Source organism: Scardinius erythrophthalmus, assembly GCF_964197995.2.
Source record: "Scardinius erythrophthalmus genome assembly, chromosome: 6".
Lineage (NCBI taxonomy): Eukaryota > Metazoa > Chordata > Actinopteri > Cypriniformes > Leuciscidae > Scardinius > Scardinius erythrophthalmus.
The window spans coordinates 23,208,686-23,228,712 of record NC_138226.1 but is presented as its reverse complement, the minus strand read 5'-3'; the positions used below and the strand labels follow the sequence as shown (position 1 = coordinate 23,228,712).

At 40.1% G+C, this 20,027-nt stretch overlaps 1 protein-coding gene across 1 annotated transcript in view; it reads left to right on the top strand.

The window, feature by feature from the left end:
- LOC308691814 (protein mono-ADP-ribosyltransferase PARP4-like) overlaps positions 1–19,643 on the top strand; it is a 33,684-nt gene extending 14,041 nt beyond the window's left edge. The window contains exons 24-36 of the mRNA XM_081367377.1: positions 10,860–11,047; positions 11,126–11,225; positions 11,339–11,509; positions 13,149–13,229; positions 13,303–13,383; positions 15,979–16,074; positions 16,911–17,042; positions 17,410–17,593; positions 17,940–18,134; positions 18,413–18,558; positions 18,652–18,754; positions 18,847–18,979; positions 19,053–19,643. Coding sequence (XP_081223503.1) covers positions 10,860–11,047; positions 11,126–11,225; positions 11,339–11,509; positions 13,149–13,229; positions 13,303–13,383; positions 15,979–16,074; positions 16,911–17,042; positions 17,410–17,593; positions 17,940–18,134; positions 18,413–18,558; positions 18,652–18,754; positions 18,847–18,979; positions 19,053–19,254 — 1,812 coding nt within the window. The 3' untranslated portion in view covers positions 19,255–19,643. The remainder of the gene's footprint in view (positions 1–10,859; positions 11,048–11,125; positions 11,226–11,338; positions 11,510–13,148; positions 13,230–13,302; positions 13,384–15,978; positions 16,075–16,910; positions 17,043–17,409; positions 17,594–17,939; positions 18,135–18,412; positions 18,559–18,651; positions 18,755–18,846; positions 18,980–19,052) is intronic.
- The last annotated feature ends 384 nt before the right edge of the window (positions 19,644–20,027 follow it).

Genomic DNA, 20,027 nt, shown 5'->3' with positions numbered 1-20,027 from the left:
ACCATAATGTTGGAGTTACAGCATCATCCAGCAGGGTGTAACTGTACCACACTAACCAGCTAAACCTTGAGCCCTTGGTTAAAAGGTAACTCTAGCCAAAATTGAACCTAGGCTCTTTTTGTTAATGTACCCGAGTCAAACTTTCGTGTTAAAGCATAATTAGAATGGAAACGGCACTTTTAAGATTGACCGTATTTTTATTTTATTTTTGGTCAAAATGCCTTTTGAATTGGAGTGCATGGGCATTTCTATGATTGCTATTTTTAAAACACTAAGAAGGCTCGACACAACATGAAACTTTGCTTGAAGTATCACTAGGGGCTCTACGTGAACTCGAGCATTGACTACATTGTGTCACAAAGTTTACCAAAAAGAAAGGTTTTGTAGGACTCTATCAGTTAGTGTTTCTGGTGGCTGAAATTTAGTCAGTCAAAAGTAGTCGATCTCCGAATGCAACATAATGAACTGACTCCATATGAGGAAATGCCATGAACTTGTAATTTCAATGAAAAGCATGATAACTTAGATAAAAAATTATCCGTGAATTTATATGGAAACAAGTTTTAGGAGCTTTCCGTCTTTACTCTCCTCATGTTACGTTGCATTCGGAGATCGACTACTTATGACTGACAAAATTCCACTGGAAACACTAATTGATAAAGTGAGTCGTACGAAACCTTTCTTTTTGGTAAACTTTGTGTACACAAATAATGTAGTCAATGCTCAAGTTCATGTGTAGAGCCCCTGGTGATACTTCGAGCACAGTTTCATGTTGTGTCGACTGTCGAGCCTTCTTAGTGTTTCAAAAATAGCGATTTTGATGCTATCATAAAGGTGCCCCATGTGTGACGGTGTTGCCTGGTTGGTCTGTACACTGCACACTGCACAATGGAGACACAAACATGGAAATAGGCTTTTCACTTCTTCAGAGAATAAATCAGTTCCACAGCATATCTCGTCATTTCTGCTGTTTATTTGAAACAGTACTCTTTTTCTTTTTTAATCTTTTTAGATTAATGCAATATTTCTGTTGCGTTGTGATCGTATAGTGAGTACAATTAGCAGTTTGACAGTTATAATACATTTTCCAAGAGTTAATTACAAATCAACTCAATGAAATACAGAACAAATTTAATTATATCCAATATAAAGGGAAACATCCCCATCTAGTGGTGAACATGCACATGAAAGAGCAATTAATACATAAAACACATTATAACAAAATATTTACCTGCACAATGGAGACACAAACATGGAAATAGGCTTTTCACTTCTTCAGAGAATAAATCAGTTCTACATAAACACAAGACAATGCACAAATTAATTACGGTTATGCCTCGTAATACAAAATCAATATAACTCGATATAACATAACACACTCGACGCCAAACACACATCAAAACATGCCTTGCAGTTTCATTGCAGGATTAATCCACAATAAAGAGATTATTTATGTGTTTTGGACACTTTTAACTGCTTATTCTCTGATCGCTAAAACGTGCAACTTACCCACAGCATATCTCGTCATTTCTGCTGTGGGCGGTACCTATTTCGTGCCCTAAATACCATCACGCATCAGACAGATGGCGCTGTCCCATTTATGCAGTAATTTAACATATACATTTAACATACACTCCGTTACATACACCCCCCTTAAATTATGCTAAACTGGGGAAAGCGCCTGAACAATAGAAAACTTAATACAAGAATCAGAAAAGGTCAAAAACAAAACAAGGATGACTGGAAAAGAGAAAAGGTAAGAAACTCCTTGACATATTGCAGTGTAAGTATCAGTTACAAAATTCTTCCAGAGGAAGTATGCAAGTATGGACTGGTACCAAAATCCAGACTTAACACAGACTAAAGAGATGCCCTATACACCTCTCTTCATATACACAAGTCAAAGATTTAAATGACTTCTCGAGACAAAATCTCTACTCAAAACTATATCAAAATAAAATTTTACCCATGAAAAAGGTTTTTCACCACATCAAAAAGAGAAATCACTGGAGGTGATGAATCATGCACAAACTGACTATTCATCTCGCAAATCAATCTTCGTGGAGGTTTAATGATCCTACCAACCCTTGTACTAAATGTGCCTGTTTGAAAGTGCTTTGGTTGATTGCAAATTACAGGGTTAACTGTATCCGGAACAGGGTTATTTACTTCATGTGAAAGTGGAAAAACTGACACTGTCAAAGATTGCTGAGAGAAACTTTGATCTAACTCATCGTCAGTAGGTAGTCCTTCATCTAATAAACACGGAATGTCTTCTCCCAGTTCCATGCGTACAGAATGGTTGCAAGTATTAGAGTCTGCCTTTGAATCGGGATTCTGCACATCCAAGAAACACTGAACTCTGGACAAGGCAACTGAGTCACTCGCATTATCTGGACAATTATGCTGATCAGACTGCATTACCTAGTGGGCCGTTCTTGCATCACTCTCAGGAAGGTCAGGTAAATTTGAAGTTGAATCATTTGAATGGGACTCAAATGGTAAATCACGGCCATCCTTGTACAGAAAGTTAACTGGGAGTAAAAGGTTCCTGTGCACAACCTTCTCTCTGCCTGTTACAGTGTCTCTTATCCGAAAGACATTGATGGGTGATCTCACAGACATAACTTCGTAGAGGTTAGACTCCCATTTGTCTGCAATCTTTCGTTTGCCACGCTCGCCGCGATTGGCCAGAAGGACTCTGTCGCCCATTAGAGATGTGACGGTGATAATATTCTCCCACCGGTTAATCGACTTGTGACAACACCGGTATTACCAGTTTCATCGTGGGGGTGGGGGGTGTTAGAGTGATGTCTTTTTTTTTTTTTTTTTTTTTTTACATGGCGTCAATTCATCATTCGTATTGAGTTTGATTGACATGCGATCTAACCAATCAAATTCCACCATTTTTGTGCGATAAAGCAGTCAGAAGAGTTATTGATTAACTTCGGTGGATTTGAACTTGGCTTTAACTGAGGCAATCTGTCACGACACATTAAAGAGCCAAAAAACGGTAGGCCTATTTTATATTTGTTTGACTGACCAAATTTGAAAGTTGAGACTTTGTTTCATATTATTACCTGCTCGGTCCTGTCTTTCAGCGCGTTGTCCGTGTCCTCTATTTTTCACTGCTTGAGATCATTCATGTTGAGAACAATAACGCCCTATTTGAGGGTATAGGGCGTGATTTCGGATTCAACCACAGTGTTTGAATGGTGGGTTCATTATTATTCTTGAAAAACGCATGTTATTTCAGCACTTCGCGAATGGACAGCGACTCTTAAGTATCACGAACGCGTTCTTGCGCATTCATGTTAAGTGTATTTTTGGGAAACGCACGTGGAATTGCGGCGTGTGATGAGCGTAACCTTGCACATAGAGAACGCTCTTAAGATCAAAGATACATCGTTATCGGGAAACCCGGCCCTGGTCTCCGCACTAGCCTAACTGAAAACTATGAAAGCCGTGTGACCGGCCAACCGGTAAAAATAAAATAAAATAAAAAAATACATTAAAGAAACTATTCCCTCTGATTTTGTTTCATTAATAAAGTTTGACTAATCGTAGCAGTCTCACATTCGTTTAGAGCTCGTGTGAATTGCACGTATAAAATGAAGTTAACGAACAACCTCGTTTCATCAGGAAACGCCACATGAATTTCACTGCGCTTTATGAAGAGTTTTTATTTTGCGTGAAGAAGCCGTTCGCCGGAGATGTGTTAAAAGATTAATTCATGCACACAAGAGAGTGTATTCATGATTATTAGGCTACCGGTATACTAATCCTCCTGGCGCGGGGTCTGAGTGAGTAATTTACCTTTGTTCTTTGATTAACATTAATGACACTCCATCTGACACCGTCCCATTTTCTCACAAATTTCTACATTCATTTATGATATTATTTAAATCATTTGCTCTTATGAGGACACTCGACAAAACGGACATTTTGGCATAATTTGTGTGTGTTATGTTTTGTTCAAGGCCGAAAAGAGAACTCGATACTGACGCGTGTGTGTGTGTGTGTGTGTGTGTGTGTGTGTGTGTGTGTGTGTGCGCGCGCGCGCGTGTGTGTGTGTAATAGGGAGGACTTACAGCGCCGTCTCTTGTTTTGTCGCGCTTGAATGGTTGAGCGTGATCATACAACGCTAGTCAACTGGTGACAGAAAATACGGATACTGCGTAATTGCTTTAAAAAAATGTTTTTTTGCGGTGCTGCGGTGGGCAAGTGATGAAACCGGTGTTGCGACTGAACACCGTGTAACACCGGTAACACCGACTATCGCGCCAAGCCTATCGCCCATGGTCAAAGGTGACCCCTTCACTTTTCGATTATAGATCCTTGCATGCCGGGCTTGCTCAGTTGAACTGTGCTTTTGTGCAATCTTTGCAGCTTCACCAAGGTCGCACTTGAGTTTGGATACAAAATCTGAATACTTCACAACAGTATCGTCCCTCAGGACATGTTGGAACATCACATCGATTGGAAGACGCGGAACTCTCCCGAACATCAGATAGAAAGGCGCAAAGCCTGTGGTCTCGTGAACGGTGCAGTTGTAACAGAATGTCAGCATCTGCAAAGACTGTGGCCACTTGGCTTTGGACTGGGGAGGTAAGGCTCTTATCATGTTCCCTAAGGTTCTGTTGAAGCGTTCAGTGATTCCGTTTCCCATTGGATGATAGGGAGTCGTGTGTGATTTACTGACACCTGCCATATTCAGCAACTCCTTCATCAGCTTGCTCTCAAAACTTGGACCTTGATCTGAATGCACACGCCTGGGGAATCCATAAATGCAGAAGAGACTGTTCCATAAATGATGAGCAACCTGCTTAGCAGACTGATTCTTGCAGGGAAAAGCATAGGCTAATTTGGTGAAATGGTCTGTTGCTACCAGGACATCCACACTCTTGTCACCCTGCTCTGCTGTCCAAAAGTCAATGCAGATGAGTTCCATCGGCTCAGATGTGCGTATGTTCTCAAGGAGGGCACGATCTTTTGGTTCAGGTGTCTTGCCTACAATACATCTCATGCAGTTCCTTACATAATTCGCTATGTCGTATTCCATGCCTGTCCAAAAGAACCGTTGTCTGGCCAATGAAAGTGTCCTGGAGCGCCCTTGATGACCAGCAGCATCATGCAGACCATGAAGTACTTGTTGTTTTAAATCATCAGGCACAATGAATTGATACAACTTTTTGTTCATTTGATTGTCTCTTTTGACTTTAAAAAGCATGCCATCCCTGATGATAAGTTTAGTCCAATGCTTAAGAAGTCTCAGAACAGTACGAGGTTCACTAGCACGTTCATGCCTGCTAGGACGTCGGTGTCTCCGAACGTAAAAGAGTGCTCGACTCACAGCATTATCCTGTTCTTGTGCAGCTGAAAGTGCGCTCACATTAAGTGCAGTAGTCTGGTCGACATCAAGGAATTGCGGAATGGATTCCACGCCAATGAATTGTCCTACACTAACAGAAGAATGTGCGTCCAATACTGCAGCTACATCTAGTGGACTCAAAGCATCTGAAGACATTTGACATTGACTGCCAGCTCCAGCTGTACCAAAAGAATCATCAGCAGGACTCAGTACTTGACAGTTAGTGGTAAGTCGGAAGGAATCTTGGACAACGTGATCTACAACTCCATCAACCTGATTGAGTAAGGACTGGTAAGGTTCTGTCACTAGTCGATGACTCACGCTCGATTGGACGAAAGGTTCCCTGCTCAATGCATCTGCGACTATGTTTTTAGAACCGGGTACGTATTTCAGGTCAAAGCTGAAGGAGGCTAGCTTAGCAACCCAGCGCTGCTCGCAAGCATCGAGTCTCGGCTTGGTGAGAATGTAGGTAAGGGGATTATTATCCGTCCAAGCTGTAAAATGACGGCCCTTTAACCAAAAATGGAACTTGTCGCATATCGCCCATTTAAGTGCGAGGAACTCTAGCCTGTGGGCTGGGTAATTTATCTGTGAACGTGATAGCGTCTTGCTAGCAAATGCCACCGGCCTGGCCATAGTGCTACCCTCGGGGATCTGGGAAAGAACAGCACCCAATCCATCAAACGAGGCATCTACCGCCAGTATGAAATCACGTTCGAAGTCTGGGTGTGCCAGCGTTACACTTGTGAGAAGGTCCTCCTTTAAAGTGTCAAATGCTTTCCGGCATTTTTCCGTCCAGTCTGCTGGTGAGAGTTTAACGCACATAGCCTTTGAGGTGAGTTTCCTCCTCCTGCCTCTGGAGCCTTTAGTGTCTGTCTTTGAGATCAGGTCGAACAAGGGTTTGGCTTTAATGGAACATCTTTCTATAAAATGTTGGTAGTATAGTACCATGCCTAAGAATGATCTGATTTTCTTGTGGCATGGAGTGATTCCATCAGAGTCCATTAAATCCACTGCTTGTACTTCCGTAATGGCCTTTACTTTATCAAAGTCTGTTTTGACACCATCTTCACATATGACATGACCAAGAAACTTTACAGACTTTCTCAAGAAATGGCATTTTTTTAGGGGAAAGTTTGAGGTTGTGGGCCTTGAGTCTTGAGAACACCATCTCCAACCTGGTAAGTGCAACCTGCTCGTTAGGAGCAAAGACCATGAGATCATCAAGATAGCACAGTAAACTTGTGAAGTTTTTGTCACCAAAGATTGACATCATCATACGCATGAATGTAGCTGGACTATTGCAGAGGCCCTGCGGCATCCTGTTATATTCATGCAGTCCGAATGGCGACGAGAAAGCAGTGTACTTCTTATCGTCCTCGTGTAACGGAACATTATAGAAGCCTGAGGTAAGGTCCATAGTTGAGAAGAAAGCATTCCCCCCAAGAGCAGCTAAGGCGTCTGACTGGTGTGGCAGAGGATGGGCGTCTTTCAGGGTCCTGGCGTTCAACCATCGAAAGTCGGTACAGATCCTCAGGTCACCGTTCTTTTTCCACACCAGGACGAAAGGAGAAGCATATTCACTATTTGATTTTCTGATAATACCCTTCTCTTCCATCTCATCCAGTGCTACTCTCAGTTTCTCATAATGACTTGGAGGTACACGGCGGTAGGGAAGACGAAAAGGTTTGTCGTCCACTAGACGAATCCGATGTACAAAATCTTTGGCTTCACCACAGTCCATCTTGTCCCTTGAAAATATAGACTCATATTTCTCAATGAGACGAAGCAAATCAATTTTACATGCTGAGGACACTTCACACTCTGTCAGATCCAGGTCTTTCAGTCCCAAGTTGTTCAAGATATGCACCATCTCTTCCTCAGATCCCTGAGAAGCTTCCTCATGTTGAAAGTGTTGAACTTGAGATTTAATATGGTCACTCTCTGGAAGATCTTCAACTGCGATGCATGGAGAAACGTCTGCGATTTTTGCATTCCTTCTTAGTGTCAACACCTTATTCGTAGGATTTATAACTTTCACAGGTACCCATCCGTCGCCCCATAAAGGTGTAATGACTCTGCCTACCATGATCTGTCTAGAGCCACATTTGGACTGGGTAGGTTCCACAAGCACTGTACTTCCCACAGACATGGAGGCATTGACCGGAAGCTTGCCCCAAACAAGATGTTCACTATGAGGCTGAAGTATCACACAGTGCTTGAGTTTAACAGTACCGACTTTTTCAGGTGCGTAATCACCTCTCCATCTCTGAGTGTTGGACAGCAAAGAAATAAACTCTAAAGTCTCGTTTTCACCATTACCACTTGGAAGTGAGATCAATTTCCAGTAATCATCAGTATTCTTCAGGAGAGTCAGCATGCTTTTGATGGCATTGCTGCCCAAGATCATCTCATCTGTCTGTCCTGGAACAATCAGCACAGGTATTATCATTTTGCAACCATAAACACTGACAGATAGATCATACATTGCAGTTGGTGTGACTTGATGGCCACCACATCCGATAATTACAACATCATTGGCGGGACACTTTGTCAGCGTGAGAGCACTTGACAACAAACTAGCTTCAGCAGCCTCGCTGAGAGTGCAGGCCATCGAACCACTGTCGAGTAATGCAGTGAAAGACGGGCCATTTTCTACCGACACAGTTGTGTAAAATAATGAATCAGCTCTGGGGACTCGTTGTATTCCTTGAAAGACAGCCGTTTTATCATAGGGAACACTGGGTTTGTGCTGTTCATATATAGATTCGTAATCTTGTGTGTCAGAAATGGGAGGGTTATTGATCTGGTCTGCACTAACCTCCCTTACGCACAGACCTGCTAGTTTTCCTGATCGGGCTGAGGCGGTTGTCTTCTCCACCTGGGACAGAAGCGTCTGGAGTGACCTGGTGACTGACACTGGAAGCACAGTTGGTGCTCACGACAATGAGTTAAGGCAGAGTGAGCAGCATCTTTGCAGATGGCACAGGGTAAAACATCGAGACCTTCGATCCTAGGGAGACTCCTAGTAGGCTGGCGTCTTGAATGAGACTGAGGTCTGTTAGTGTTGGTTAGCAGGACTTTTTCAAGCATGTCAATGACCTTTTCAAGAGCAGAGAAATCTGTACATTTCTGTTGCTGTTGTTCGCAGACTGTGGGAGCGGGCACTGGAACTGCATTGAAATCAATCTTGTTGACTGAAACTTTCTCATTTCGACTACGATGCACTGTACTGGCGGCTTTGAAAGACAACTCCGACTGATAATCGTTAAGCACAGCCTGAACTTCATGTGCTGACCACTTGTCAATCGGTTTTGACCTGAAGGTTAGGGCTAAGTCTTTGCTTGGGCAGTGTCTAATAAACATGTGCACCACTTCCACACTGGGCTTTTCAAGTGTTTTACCATGCTCTCGCAGACATTCTAAAGCAACATCCGCTGCCTTGTTGAGTCTCAGCCAGTAGTCGTACGGATTCTCATTCTCCTCAGGCAAGGTAGTGTAAAAATCAGCAAGCGGGACAGGTGAGTAATGATTAGAGCTGAAATGTTTGCGCAACAGGCTATAGACAGAATTTGGACAGACAGTTGTGGCAGAATCACAGTTCCTGATCCAGAATTTGACTACATCCTTTGCTTTACCACGTAGGTGCACAAGAATTTCTTCTACATGTTCCTCAGGGTTCATGTTACTCTTTTTAACGAATGTTCTCAACAGATCTTCCCATTCCTCAATTTCAACTGTGTCAGAACCGTCCCCTCTGAATGAAGGTGGCTCCTTGACTTTTCTGTGCTGAATTACTTGACTTTGCGACAGATTCCCCATGCCTGATGGGCCATTAATAGTCTTAGAATCGTCAGGTAGTTGTCTTTTTGGCGTGTCAATGTCCAAGCTAAGAGGACTAAAATGGGACATAATGTTGTCTGCTAACTGCTGGCCAATTTGTTGGACAATTGAACTCATTTGTCCTAACATATCGGGCACACCATGGTCAGCATTAGGTGTTGACGTGCTGAAATCTCTAGACTTTTGATTGACATCTGAATTCATGTCTGCTGTATCACAATCTCTCACAGCACACTCCCTTCTAGTAATGCCAGGTCTGCTATCACTAATTCCACTATCGGGGCTGTCTATTGAAAAGGGAAGTGGTACACCTAAAACCCCTCTGCCTCTGCCTACTGGACTAGGAGTGAATTGATCACACAAATATCTCTTGCTGTTACTCATTATGAATGATAAAATGTGCTGCAAGTTCACACAAACACAAAAATAAAGTCAATGTCAATGATCAGAGCGTTTTCTCCTTTAAATTGAAAAAGGATAAAGTGAAAAAGTCTCTTGAACAGGAAAGGCTGTGACCCAAGAACGAGCTGTAAAACTGATGACGGATGCTTTCAATCCTTATGCAGCAGGACGGTGATTTCCATCAACTTCCTTGAAGACACGACCCACAACAACACAGCGACATCACAACTTCACGGCACCAATGTGACGGTGTTGCCTGGTTGGTCTGTACACTGCACACTGCACAATGGAGACACAAACATGGAAATAGGCTTTTCACTTCTTCAGAGAATAAATCAGTTCCACAGCATATCTCGTCATTTCTGCTGTTTATTTGAAACAGTACTTTTTCTTTTTTAATCTTTTTAGATTAATGCAATATTTCTGTTGCGTTGTGATCGTATAGGGAGTACAATTAGCAGTTTGACAGTTATAATACATTTTCCAAGAGTTAATTACAAATCAACTCAATGAAATACAGAACAAATTCAATTATATCCAATATAAAGGGAAACATCCCCATCTAGTGGTGAACATGCACATGAAATAGAGCAATTAATACATAAAACACATTATAACAAAATATTTACCTGCACAATGGAGACACAAACATGGAAATAGGCTTTTCACTTCTTCAGAGAATAAATCAGTTCTACATAAACACAAGACAATGCACAAATTAATTACGGTTATGCCTCGTAATACAAAATCAATATAACTCGATATAACATAACACACTCGACGCCAAACACACATCAAAACATGCCTTGCAGTTTCATTGCAGGATTAATCCACAATAAAGAGATTATTTATGTGTTTTGGACACTTTTAACTGCTTATTCTCTGATCGCTAAAACGTGCAACTTACCCACAGCATATCTCGTCATTCTGCTGTGGGCGGTACCTATTTCGTGCCCTAAATACCATCACGCATCAGACAGATGGCGCTGTCCCATTTATGCAGTAATTTAACATATACATTTAACATACACTCCGTTACACATGCACTCCCATTCAAAAGGCATTTTGACCTAAAACGAAAATACGGTCAATCTTAAAAGTGGCGTTTCCATTCTAATTATGCTTTTACACAAAAGTTTGACTCTGGTAGATTAACAAAAAGAGCCTAGGTTCAATTTTGGCGAGAGTTACCCTTTAATCACTAAAGTTCAAGTTCATGTCATTGCATGTGTGGTCTCTTCAGTCCTGTAGTGGCGCTGGTGGCGGCACTGAGCTGTGGCGGCCTCTCCAGAGCCTGAGCCTTCTGTCTCCCAGCCGGGGCGTGAGGAACATCCTTCTGCTCTCTGATGGACATGTTCAGAACCAGCCTCTGACCCTACAGCTGGTCCGAGAAAACTCCTGCCACACGCGCCTCTTCACCTGTGGACTCAGGTCTGCCTTTGAAGAGTTCAACACAAATCTCTTTAACACTTCAGTTCACTTCTGAACCTACAGTTTGTGTTTGTCTAGCTTGACAGCTAATCGTCATATGCTCAGAGCTTTGGCTCAAGCAGGGGGAGGAACATGTGAATTTTTTGACACAAAGATGAAACACACTTGGGCAGAGAAGGTGAATCACTCAGTTTATTGTATTGTTGTGTTTATTAAGAAAAAAGGGACCATTATCAGTTCAACATGGGCCGCTCTGAGGCTTGAGTTCACCAGATTTGCTGGTAATTTCAGGTGCGCGCTCAGGTTCAGCGTATGGAGTCTCCAGGCTGCAGATCAGTGGCAGTGAAGTGGCAGCAGTTTAATCCTACAGCGCCTCCTCCTGTTCAAGCCCCCTCACAGCTTCACGGCCTCTTCAGTGACTGTCACACTCTCATATACGGCTTTGTGCCGAACTGCACTCAGGTAGACCTGCGCTATTTACCAGCTGATCTGATTGTGTTGCAGATGGTTGTTTATTATTGTAGTTCGGAATGAGTAACATTGTAAAATTCACAGTATATCTGAAAGATTTTGCTAAAACTGTAAAATTAAGAAACATGACTGTAGCTATTATTTGAGTATTTTTTTACTATTGTAGTTCGAGTTTGAATTATTTCCAACTGTTTCATAAAATCAAAGCTCCGAATCAACAGTTTGTTTGCATTATCATGTTCATGAAGATTTTGTATGGCATTTTTGATATTAAAATATTTTAAAATATATAGTATGTAGGTAAATATTGACTAGGGCTGGGTATCGATTCAGATTTTACAAATCGATTCGATTTCGATTCTCAAGCTCTCAATTCGATTCGATTTCGATTCTCGATTCGATTTTCGATTTTGATTCTAAATTCGATTTCGATTCCACTCAATGAATAGCCTATATATTTAATACAAATCCTATATTTATAAAAAAAAAAAGAAAAAAAGAAAGTAAAGTGAACATAAGTTTGGAAGTGGTTAATTAATAAAAAGAAATTAAGAGCTACCAACCTGTATATTAAACTCTATTTATTTTAGGTACACTTGGGTACATTAAAACAGAACCCAACTCTATATTTCAAATGCATACAATAAATAGACAGAATTTTGATGCAAGATGAAAAATTGATGCTGAAAATTGGACAAGTCAGACCAGTCGCATGCCTTGATCAAACAGGTTAAAAATCCTCATATAAACCCATAAAAAAAAAACTTGCATATATTTTATCTGTCTAGGTAGGACATATAGGCCTACAGAGATTGAATAAAGTTATCAAACAGTCTGCGATGCATTAATTCTAAAGTATATATAGACTAATCCTTATTAAAGTTACAAAAGTTATTTAGTCAAGAGCAGTGAGTGTTTTTATCTGTTCCCTTTGTTCTTTGATTAACTTTAACGACAGAGATAATTAGTGGCTACTGTGTACTGTCCCTTTAAGAGACCAACCGCTGCTAACAGAGACGCGGATCTCACACGCGCCTCATCATTCACGTTCATCATAAGACTGCTCTTATGTTATGAAGATACTCGACAAAAAAACATTTTGGCATAATTGTGTGTGTTATTGTTCGTTCTAGCACGAAAGAGAACTGTATATTCTGGGCTGTCTTGTGCGCACGCACGATATCAGCGCGAGTCTTTCTGTGTGTCACAGGACATTCACGTCATTGCGTAGGCTTGACATCGCGATTGCGATATGATTAATTGTGCAGCACTAGTTGAGGTTATTTTATGATTAAGATAAAATAAACATAAAATCTCACAGCATTAGCTATAAAATGGAGTTTGCAAGCCTATGAACAGTGGAGGAAAACTAATACTGGCTTTTGGGTAATAGATAAATAAATATGGAAAAAAATCGATTCGTGGCGTTTGAGAATCGATTTTGAATCGACCACATTTTAAAAAACGATTAATCGAAAAATCGATTTTTTTGCCCAGCCCTAATATTGACAATTATTTTGTCAGTATAGTTATATTGTTGCATACTATAAGTGAAAGTAATTAAATATTACTCTTCATATAGGTATGTTAATTTCTGCTGTAAATTTTTAATTGTAATATTTACACTTAGGCCACACTGTTTGGTGATTTGAGTGGGCAGGAGATCAAAACAATGGTTTCCACCACAGAACTACAAAAGACAAAAGGAACTGTGAGTGAACATCTTAAATACTTCATATAATCTGAAAAATCATCAATTTTAGATCAGGTGTGTGTGTGTGTAGTTCCTTCACAAGTTAACAGCAAGAGCGATCATCAGAGACTATGAAGATGGCATTCTAGGCAACAGTGAAGCAGAACATGAGGTACAATATTTTACTGATTGTTGCTTTTTTTTCTTTTTTTTTCACCTTTTTTTATTAAGCAGGTTTTTAAATGTCAATGTGCATGACATGAAAAACAACACAACCTGCTTTTTTCAACCATAAGAATGAGTAAAGAAAATGTATACAAATATACAGAACACTCTTAACACTACCCAACCCAAAACATCCCATACACCCAAAAAAAATAAAAAATTATAATAATTGTTTTATATATATATATATATATATATATATATATATATATATATATATATATATATATAAAATACACACAGACACACACACAGAGAGTGAAGGTACAGTCTCAAAGTAGATAATAGGTCTCCACACTTTATAAAATGAGTCAACAGAGTCCCTGATGGAGTGTTTAATTTTTTCCAGATGTAGAAAGGACATTAAGTCTTTCAGCCAAGTAAGATTAGAAGGGGGGGCATGAAGATTTCCAATGCAACAGTATTCGTCTTCTGGCTACCAATGAAGCAAAAGCAATAATATCAGCATGACGTTTGTTGTACAAGCCATCAACCGGTGTCATTCCAAAAATCGCAATTATTGGGCAGGGTTTCACAGAGACATTGAGAGCCTTTGACAGTGTATCAAAAAAAAGGAGACCAGTATGAATACAATTTAGGACAAGTATAAAATGTATGAGTGTGATCTGCTGGGGAGAGCGAACATCTATTGCACCTATCATCTTCTATTAAAGAAAGTTTCTTCAATTTAGCTTTGGTGAAGTGAATTCTGTAAACAACTTTAAACTGAATAAGATTCAAGCGAGCACAAATGCAGACAGAGTTAATTTTAGCTAGGGCATTATTCCACAGCTCCATGTCAAGCTCCAGACCCAGCTCTCTCTCCCAGGTTCCCTTGAGTGCAAAAAGAGGAGGGAATTGCGAAGATCGTAACAAGCCATAAATTGAGGAGATATGGCTATGCGATTTCGGGAGAGACATTATATTTTCAATTAAAGTTTTCATTGGCTGGTGAGGGAAGGTATTAAAGTGTGCTTTAGCAAAGTCACGCAATTGAAAGTAGCGGCACAAATTGGACCTAGATATGAATCTACTCAACAAATCATTGAATGACGCAAATACATGATCATCAAGAAACAAATCATGAAATAGAACAAGGCCCTTCTCTCTGAGCTGGGCAAAAGTTGAATCTAAAGTAGAAGGAACAAAAAGATGGTTACCGCAAATAGGCATTAAGGTGGACAATGAGTTTAATTTAAAATGACGACAAAACTGTTTCCAAATTTTGAGTGATGAAAGCACAATTGGGTTGGTGGTGTATTTAGAAGGCCGTTTCAAATTGGGATCAAAAACGAATGCCGATAATGAGGATGATAAGCAGGAGTTAGCTTCCATTATACACCAATCAACATTCTGAGAATTACACCATGCATATAATTTCTGAATATTAGCTGACCAATAATAGAAAAGAAAATTTGGAAGAGCAAGACCCCCATCCTGTTTGGTTCTTTGAAGAGTTGACTTGTTTACACGCGGAGGCTTACCAGCCCAAATATATGTGGATATAATGGAGTCGCATGATTTAAAAAAAGATTTAGGAAGAAAAACAGGAATAGTCTGAAATAAAAAAAGTATTCTTGGTAGAATATTCATTTTGATTGATTCAATCCTGCCTACTAGAGAAAGTGGAAGATTGTTCCAACGCTGGAGATCTACTTTAATGCGGTCTATTAATTTAGTAAAATTTTCTTTGCGCAATGACCTGAATGAGTTTGAAATATGAACCCCTAGATAGCGGAAACCTGTAGAGGACATGTGAAAAGGGAGCATAGCTGGAGGAATTTGTTTCGCCAAGTCATCTATGGGAAAACACTCACTCTTAGCAAAATTCAACTTATAACCTGAAATTAATCTGAACTCATTCAAAAGGTGCATTATATTATCTATGCAGTTTAGAGGGTCTGAGACATATAACAGGAGGTCGTCTGCATACAGTGATACACGATGCTCCCTTCCTCCTCTATAAATACCTGAGAACACTGAAGACGATTTTAATGCTATAGAGAGAGGCTCTATAGCTAAGGCAAAGAGGAGAGGCGAAAGTGGGCAGCCCTGACGGGTGCCACGAGAAACTGAGAAATAAGGGGACGTTTCAGAATTAGTTTTCACGCAAGCTGATGGAGTGGAATATAATAGACGAATCAATGATATTATTTTAGGTCAAACCCAAATTTTTGTAAAACCATGAATAAATAATCCCACTCCACCCGGTCAAAAGCCTTCTCCGCATCTAGCGAGATAACCATTTCTGGCTTTGATGAAGATGGAGTAAAGATAACATTTAGGAGTCTACGTATATTAGAAGACAACTGACGACCAAGTATAAAGCCAGTTTGATCTTCTGATATAATTGACTGGAGATGAGCCTCCAAGCGTTTGGCCAATACTTTAGCTAGTAATTTAATGTCATTATTAATTAGGCTAATAGGTCTGTAACTGCCACAAAGTTTAGCATCTTTGTGATTGTTGCTGTTTTTAATGGCAAAACTGGCAAATGTGCTAACAGAAGAACTTGACTTGCTGTCTTGTATCTCTCTATCAGGGGAAGAAAGCAGAGCTGAAGTCCTACATCATTGAGCTCAGTAAAGAGTTCTCCATCTTGTCCCAGTTTACAAGCTTTGTCGCCATCGAAGAGAGGGTATGATTACTCATAATGTTGGGGTTATGTGTTCAGATCATTCATTCTAAACATATTGTAACAATAAATGGCTTTTTTAAATTCATAAAAAAAATTACATTATCTGTAAAAACAAGATTTTAAATGTGCAGCAATAATCTTTCATTGTTCTTTCAGGCAAAGAATTGTCTTTGTTCAAGTTTCAAGATCAAGAGAAACAAACAGAAAAATCAAAAACTGTTGCTCCGTCTTTTTGTTTGGTCACCCTTTTAACTCTGTAATGGTTTGCTGTGTTTTACTATTGAACCGTCATTATGAATAGTGTATTGCCACCTATTCGTAAATTCAAAATTCGTAAAGACTGTTCAATAGTAAAACACAGCAGACCGTTACGGAGTTAAAAGGGTGACCAAACAAATGTACAATAACATATAGTACCTAAGTAACATCTTTTACCTTTTCTTAATGCATGCATAGACAATTTTAAATACAATTTTCTCAAGCATTTATGCTTTTAATGTCTAATTGTGTAGCTATTCAAATTATGTTTCTTGCATGTGTTTTTAAGCAGTTTACCTTATACTTGCCTATTATAATCGTTAATTAAAAATGTTTTAATAAAAATAAACAGTGAAAAATAAAAGGTCAATAAAATGTGAAGGTGCACATTGTGAATCGCATTTTCAGACTTGGGTCAATAAATGGCCCAGCGGCAAAATGAAAATATACCAAAAAAACGAAAATATACCAAAAATGATCTAAGAAGTCAACTTCTGCTAAAGTGTTAAAAATGACTAAAATGTTAACTAAAAAAGTTAAACTAAAATGACTTTTGTGATCTCAATTGCTCTTTGTAGGACCAGAATGAGCTTGAAACTGGATTGACAGATATTCCTAAACTCATATCAGAAGAGGATGTGGATATTTTGCCATATATGGGCTGGACTGAAGAGAAGCTCATGGATGGGCGTATTTTTTGTGCTGATGATGTATGGGTAACAACAAAATGGTCTATTACAGCTGTTGTCATGCAATGTAGTATAATGTAGTATGTAATGTAGTAGTATAAATGCAACAGTGGCTTTTCTGTAGCTCAGACAGTAGAGCGTTAGCGCTTGCAACGCCAAGGTCATGGGTTCAATTCCCATGGAAAGCAAGAACCGATAAGAATGTAAAAGTGTACCTTGAAATGCAATGTAAGTTGCTTTGGATAAAAGCATCTGCCAAATGCAAAATGTAAATGTAAAATGTAGTATCTAAGCTGACATCATTCAGTATTCACACCAATCATTTTTATTTATATATGTATGTATATATTCAGTTTTTTTTTTTTTTTTTTCTTTTTTTTTTTTTTAGATGGATTCAGGAGATGAGTCGCTACTGCGCCATTCCTCTGATCAGCTCCTTAAACGAGCTTCATTTTATGATTATGAAATTGAGTGTGCCTATGTGTATCCTACTGAGGATTTTGAAATGGAATTATCTGCAGCTCTCCCTCTTCTTCGCTCCAGTAGCAGCTGGCGTCCTTCACGTTTTGAAGGTAGCATTCTCGGTTTCGCAGGCTCAGCAAGAAAGTTTAAGTCGTCTAGTTCTGATGAAAGTGATGCGACGCCTCACACAACCTCATCACAGGCTCCTGTAGGTGCCTCAATGGGTGCTCCCCCTCCCCCTCCCCCTCCCCTTCCCCTTCCCCTTCTCCTTCCCCCTCCCCCTCCCCCTCCCCTTGGGGGAACTTGTACTCACAGCCCTACTCCTCCTCCTCCTCCTCCTCCTCCTCTTTTTGGCAGGCAGAGCGCCTCTTTTTCAACGAGGGACACTCTAGAGTCTAGACCTTCACAGTCTCTCAGAGGTCCAGTGTGACGCCTCAACTCCTCCTGTCCTTGAAGGTCCTCCTATTCCTCCTCATCTTGCATATAAGCAGTACTTGTCTCCCAGTCCTACTCCTCCTCCTGCTTTTTTTAGCAGGGTGGGTGCCTCTTTTTGTGGCAAGGCTTCTTGCCCCGCTGACTTTGGTTATCCCACAATGTCTGCGCCGCCCTCCCTCCCTCTCTCCTATAGTGGCTTTGGTGATTTCCTTCAAAGTATGAATGAGCCTTTGGGCCTTTTTGGTTCCTCATCCTCCAGACTTTATGAAGCATCTCATCAAGAACAAACACAACTAATGGAACCAGCAGCACAAGAAGAAGCGCAACAACTAAAACGGCAAAGACTACTACAGTCACTAGACACTGTGACTTTTGCACAATGTAAGTTGGCTCACACTGATGAGGTTTCAATGTTGATATGGAGTAAAAAAATCTTTTTATCCTTTGTCTCAATTTTATATCATTGTCTCATCTTTCTATCTTGTCTCATGAAGCTACAATAAGGGCTGATTCTGGTTATCAATTAAGGACTCAACATATCACAAAACCTCATGACATCTTGAATCTGTCGGTCACGGCAGATAAAACAAGCAAGACTGACACCGTTGCCTGGAATGAGCTGTTTGAGCTTCAGCATGAGGTTTTTACACATGATTTAATGCCCTAGATTATATACGGTATGTAAATGTGTAAGTCAAGGGAATATGAAATTATGTATTGTGTTTGGATATAGGATGGATACTGGGAGTGCACTGAGAGACTGAGCAGCTTCCTCAACCTGGACGTAGACTTTTTTGCCAATGTCTTCCTTCAGGAGAAAGGCATCCGTTCCTTTGGTATAAGATTTTTTTAAATCGAATCTTCTTAATTTTTCAGACACAGTTTGTCTGTCAGAATCAGTTAATCAGTCACATGTTTTGTCTGTCAGGTGTGAAGGCTCATGCTGAAATTCTGAGACTGGTGGCGACTCTGCTGGTGCTGCAACTGATCCGGGTGAAGAAGCTGGCAGTGGGACGGTTGCTCGAGTCTCTCCTCCGGCTGAAAGAGTCTCAGGAGTCCAGGTACGAGCACGTGTCCTCATAGTGATTCACTCTTGTATATTTGATCCATAACTTTGTGCTCTTCTCCATTCAGGCCGATGCACTGGGAGGCAGTGAAGAGGGCCGTGGACTGGGCCTGTCGGACAGACAGACAGTATCCGTGTGTGTGCAGCAGGCTGGAGATCGGCCGGGATTGGGAATCTTCTACACGTCAGCTTTTGGGCTGTGATTCTCCACACCCATATTCCCCTCTCAAACCTGTTCTGGAGAGACGTGTGTGTGTATCAGTCATGTAGAAACTGGAGACACACTTCCCACTTCATTTACAGTTGTTGCTTTTCTTGCTGATTGCTTATTCTAAACAAATCTTTCTAGCCTTTAAGTGGCCTTAATATATTTAAACACTTTTGAAATATTTGATCAACTCAAAATATTGATGTAAAATGTCGGAATTTCATTGTATTCTAAAATATCAAGTGTTTGCAAGCTTTTTTTAGAACTAGACATTTTTTCAGTTACAGTAATTGTAGTAGTGACTTTTAGTGGATCTATTGTAATTTCTCCTCAAGTTCGCACTGATGTCTTAGCGGAGCAACCACTAATGTAGGTCATCATTATCTATGATCATTAAGCAGTATGTTGATTTATCATTTAAAATTAAACAAAATGTGCCAAATGTTTTGTTACATGTGTGCTTGTGCTGTCTTTCTAGTAAATGAAAATAAATATATTGTTTGTTATCGTAAACGTTGGTGCCTCAAGGACCTGCAGTCACAGAAAAGCTGTTGCCTCCTGTTCTGTGTAATAATCATCCATCCTATACTAATGGACTTTTTTTTTACAAAAGTTAAAACGGCTTAAATTCATGGAATGATTATTAGAATCAAATCTTTATTGCTTGGGAATTACTCGTCAAGCCACTTATAGCCCTCTGCGTTTTAAAAAAATTGGTTATTTCAAATATATGTCAACTAATTGTGCTAAAAATTCTTATTGGGTTGTAATTTTTCTGTTTTGCTCTGCCTATATTTATCCATCAGTAAAATAATGTATCATTCAGTGAAAGGGT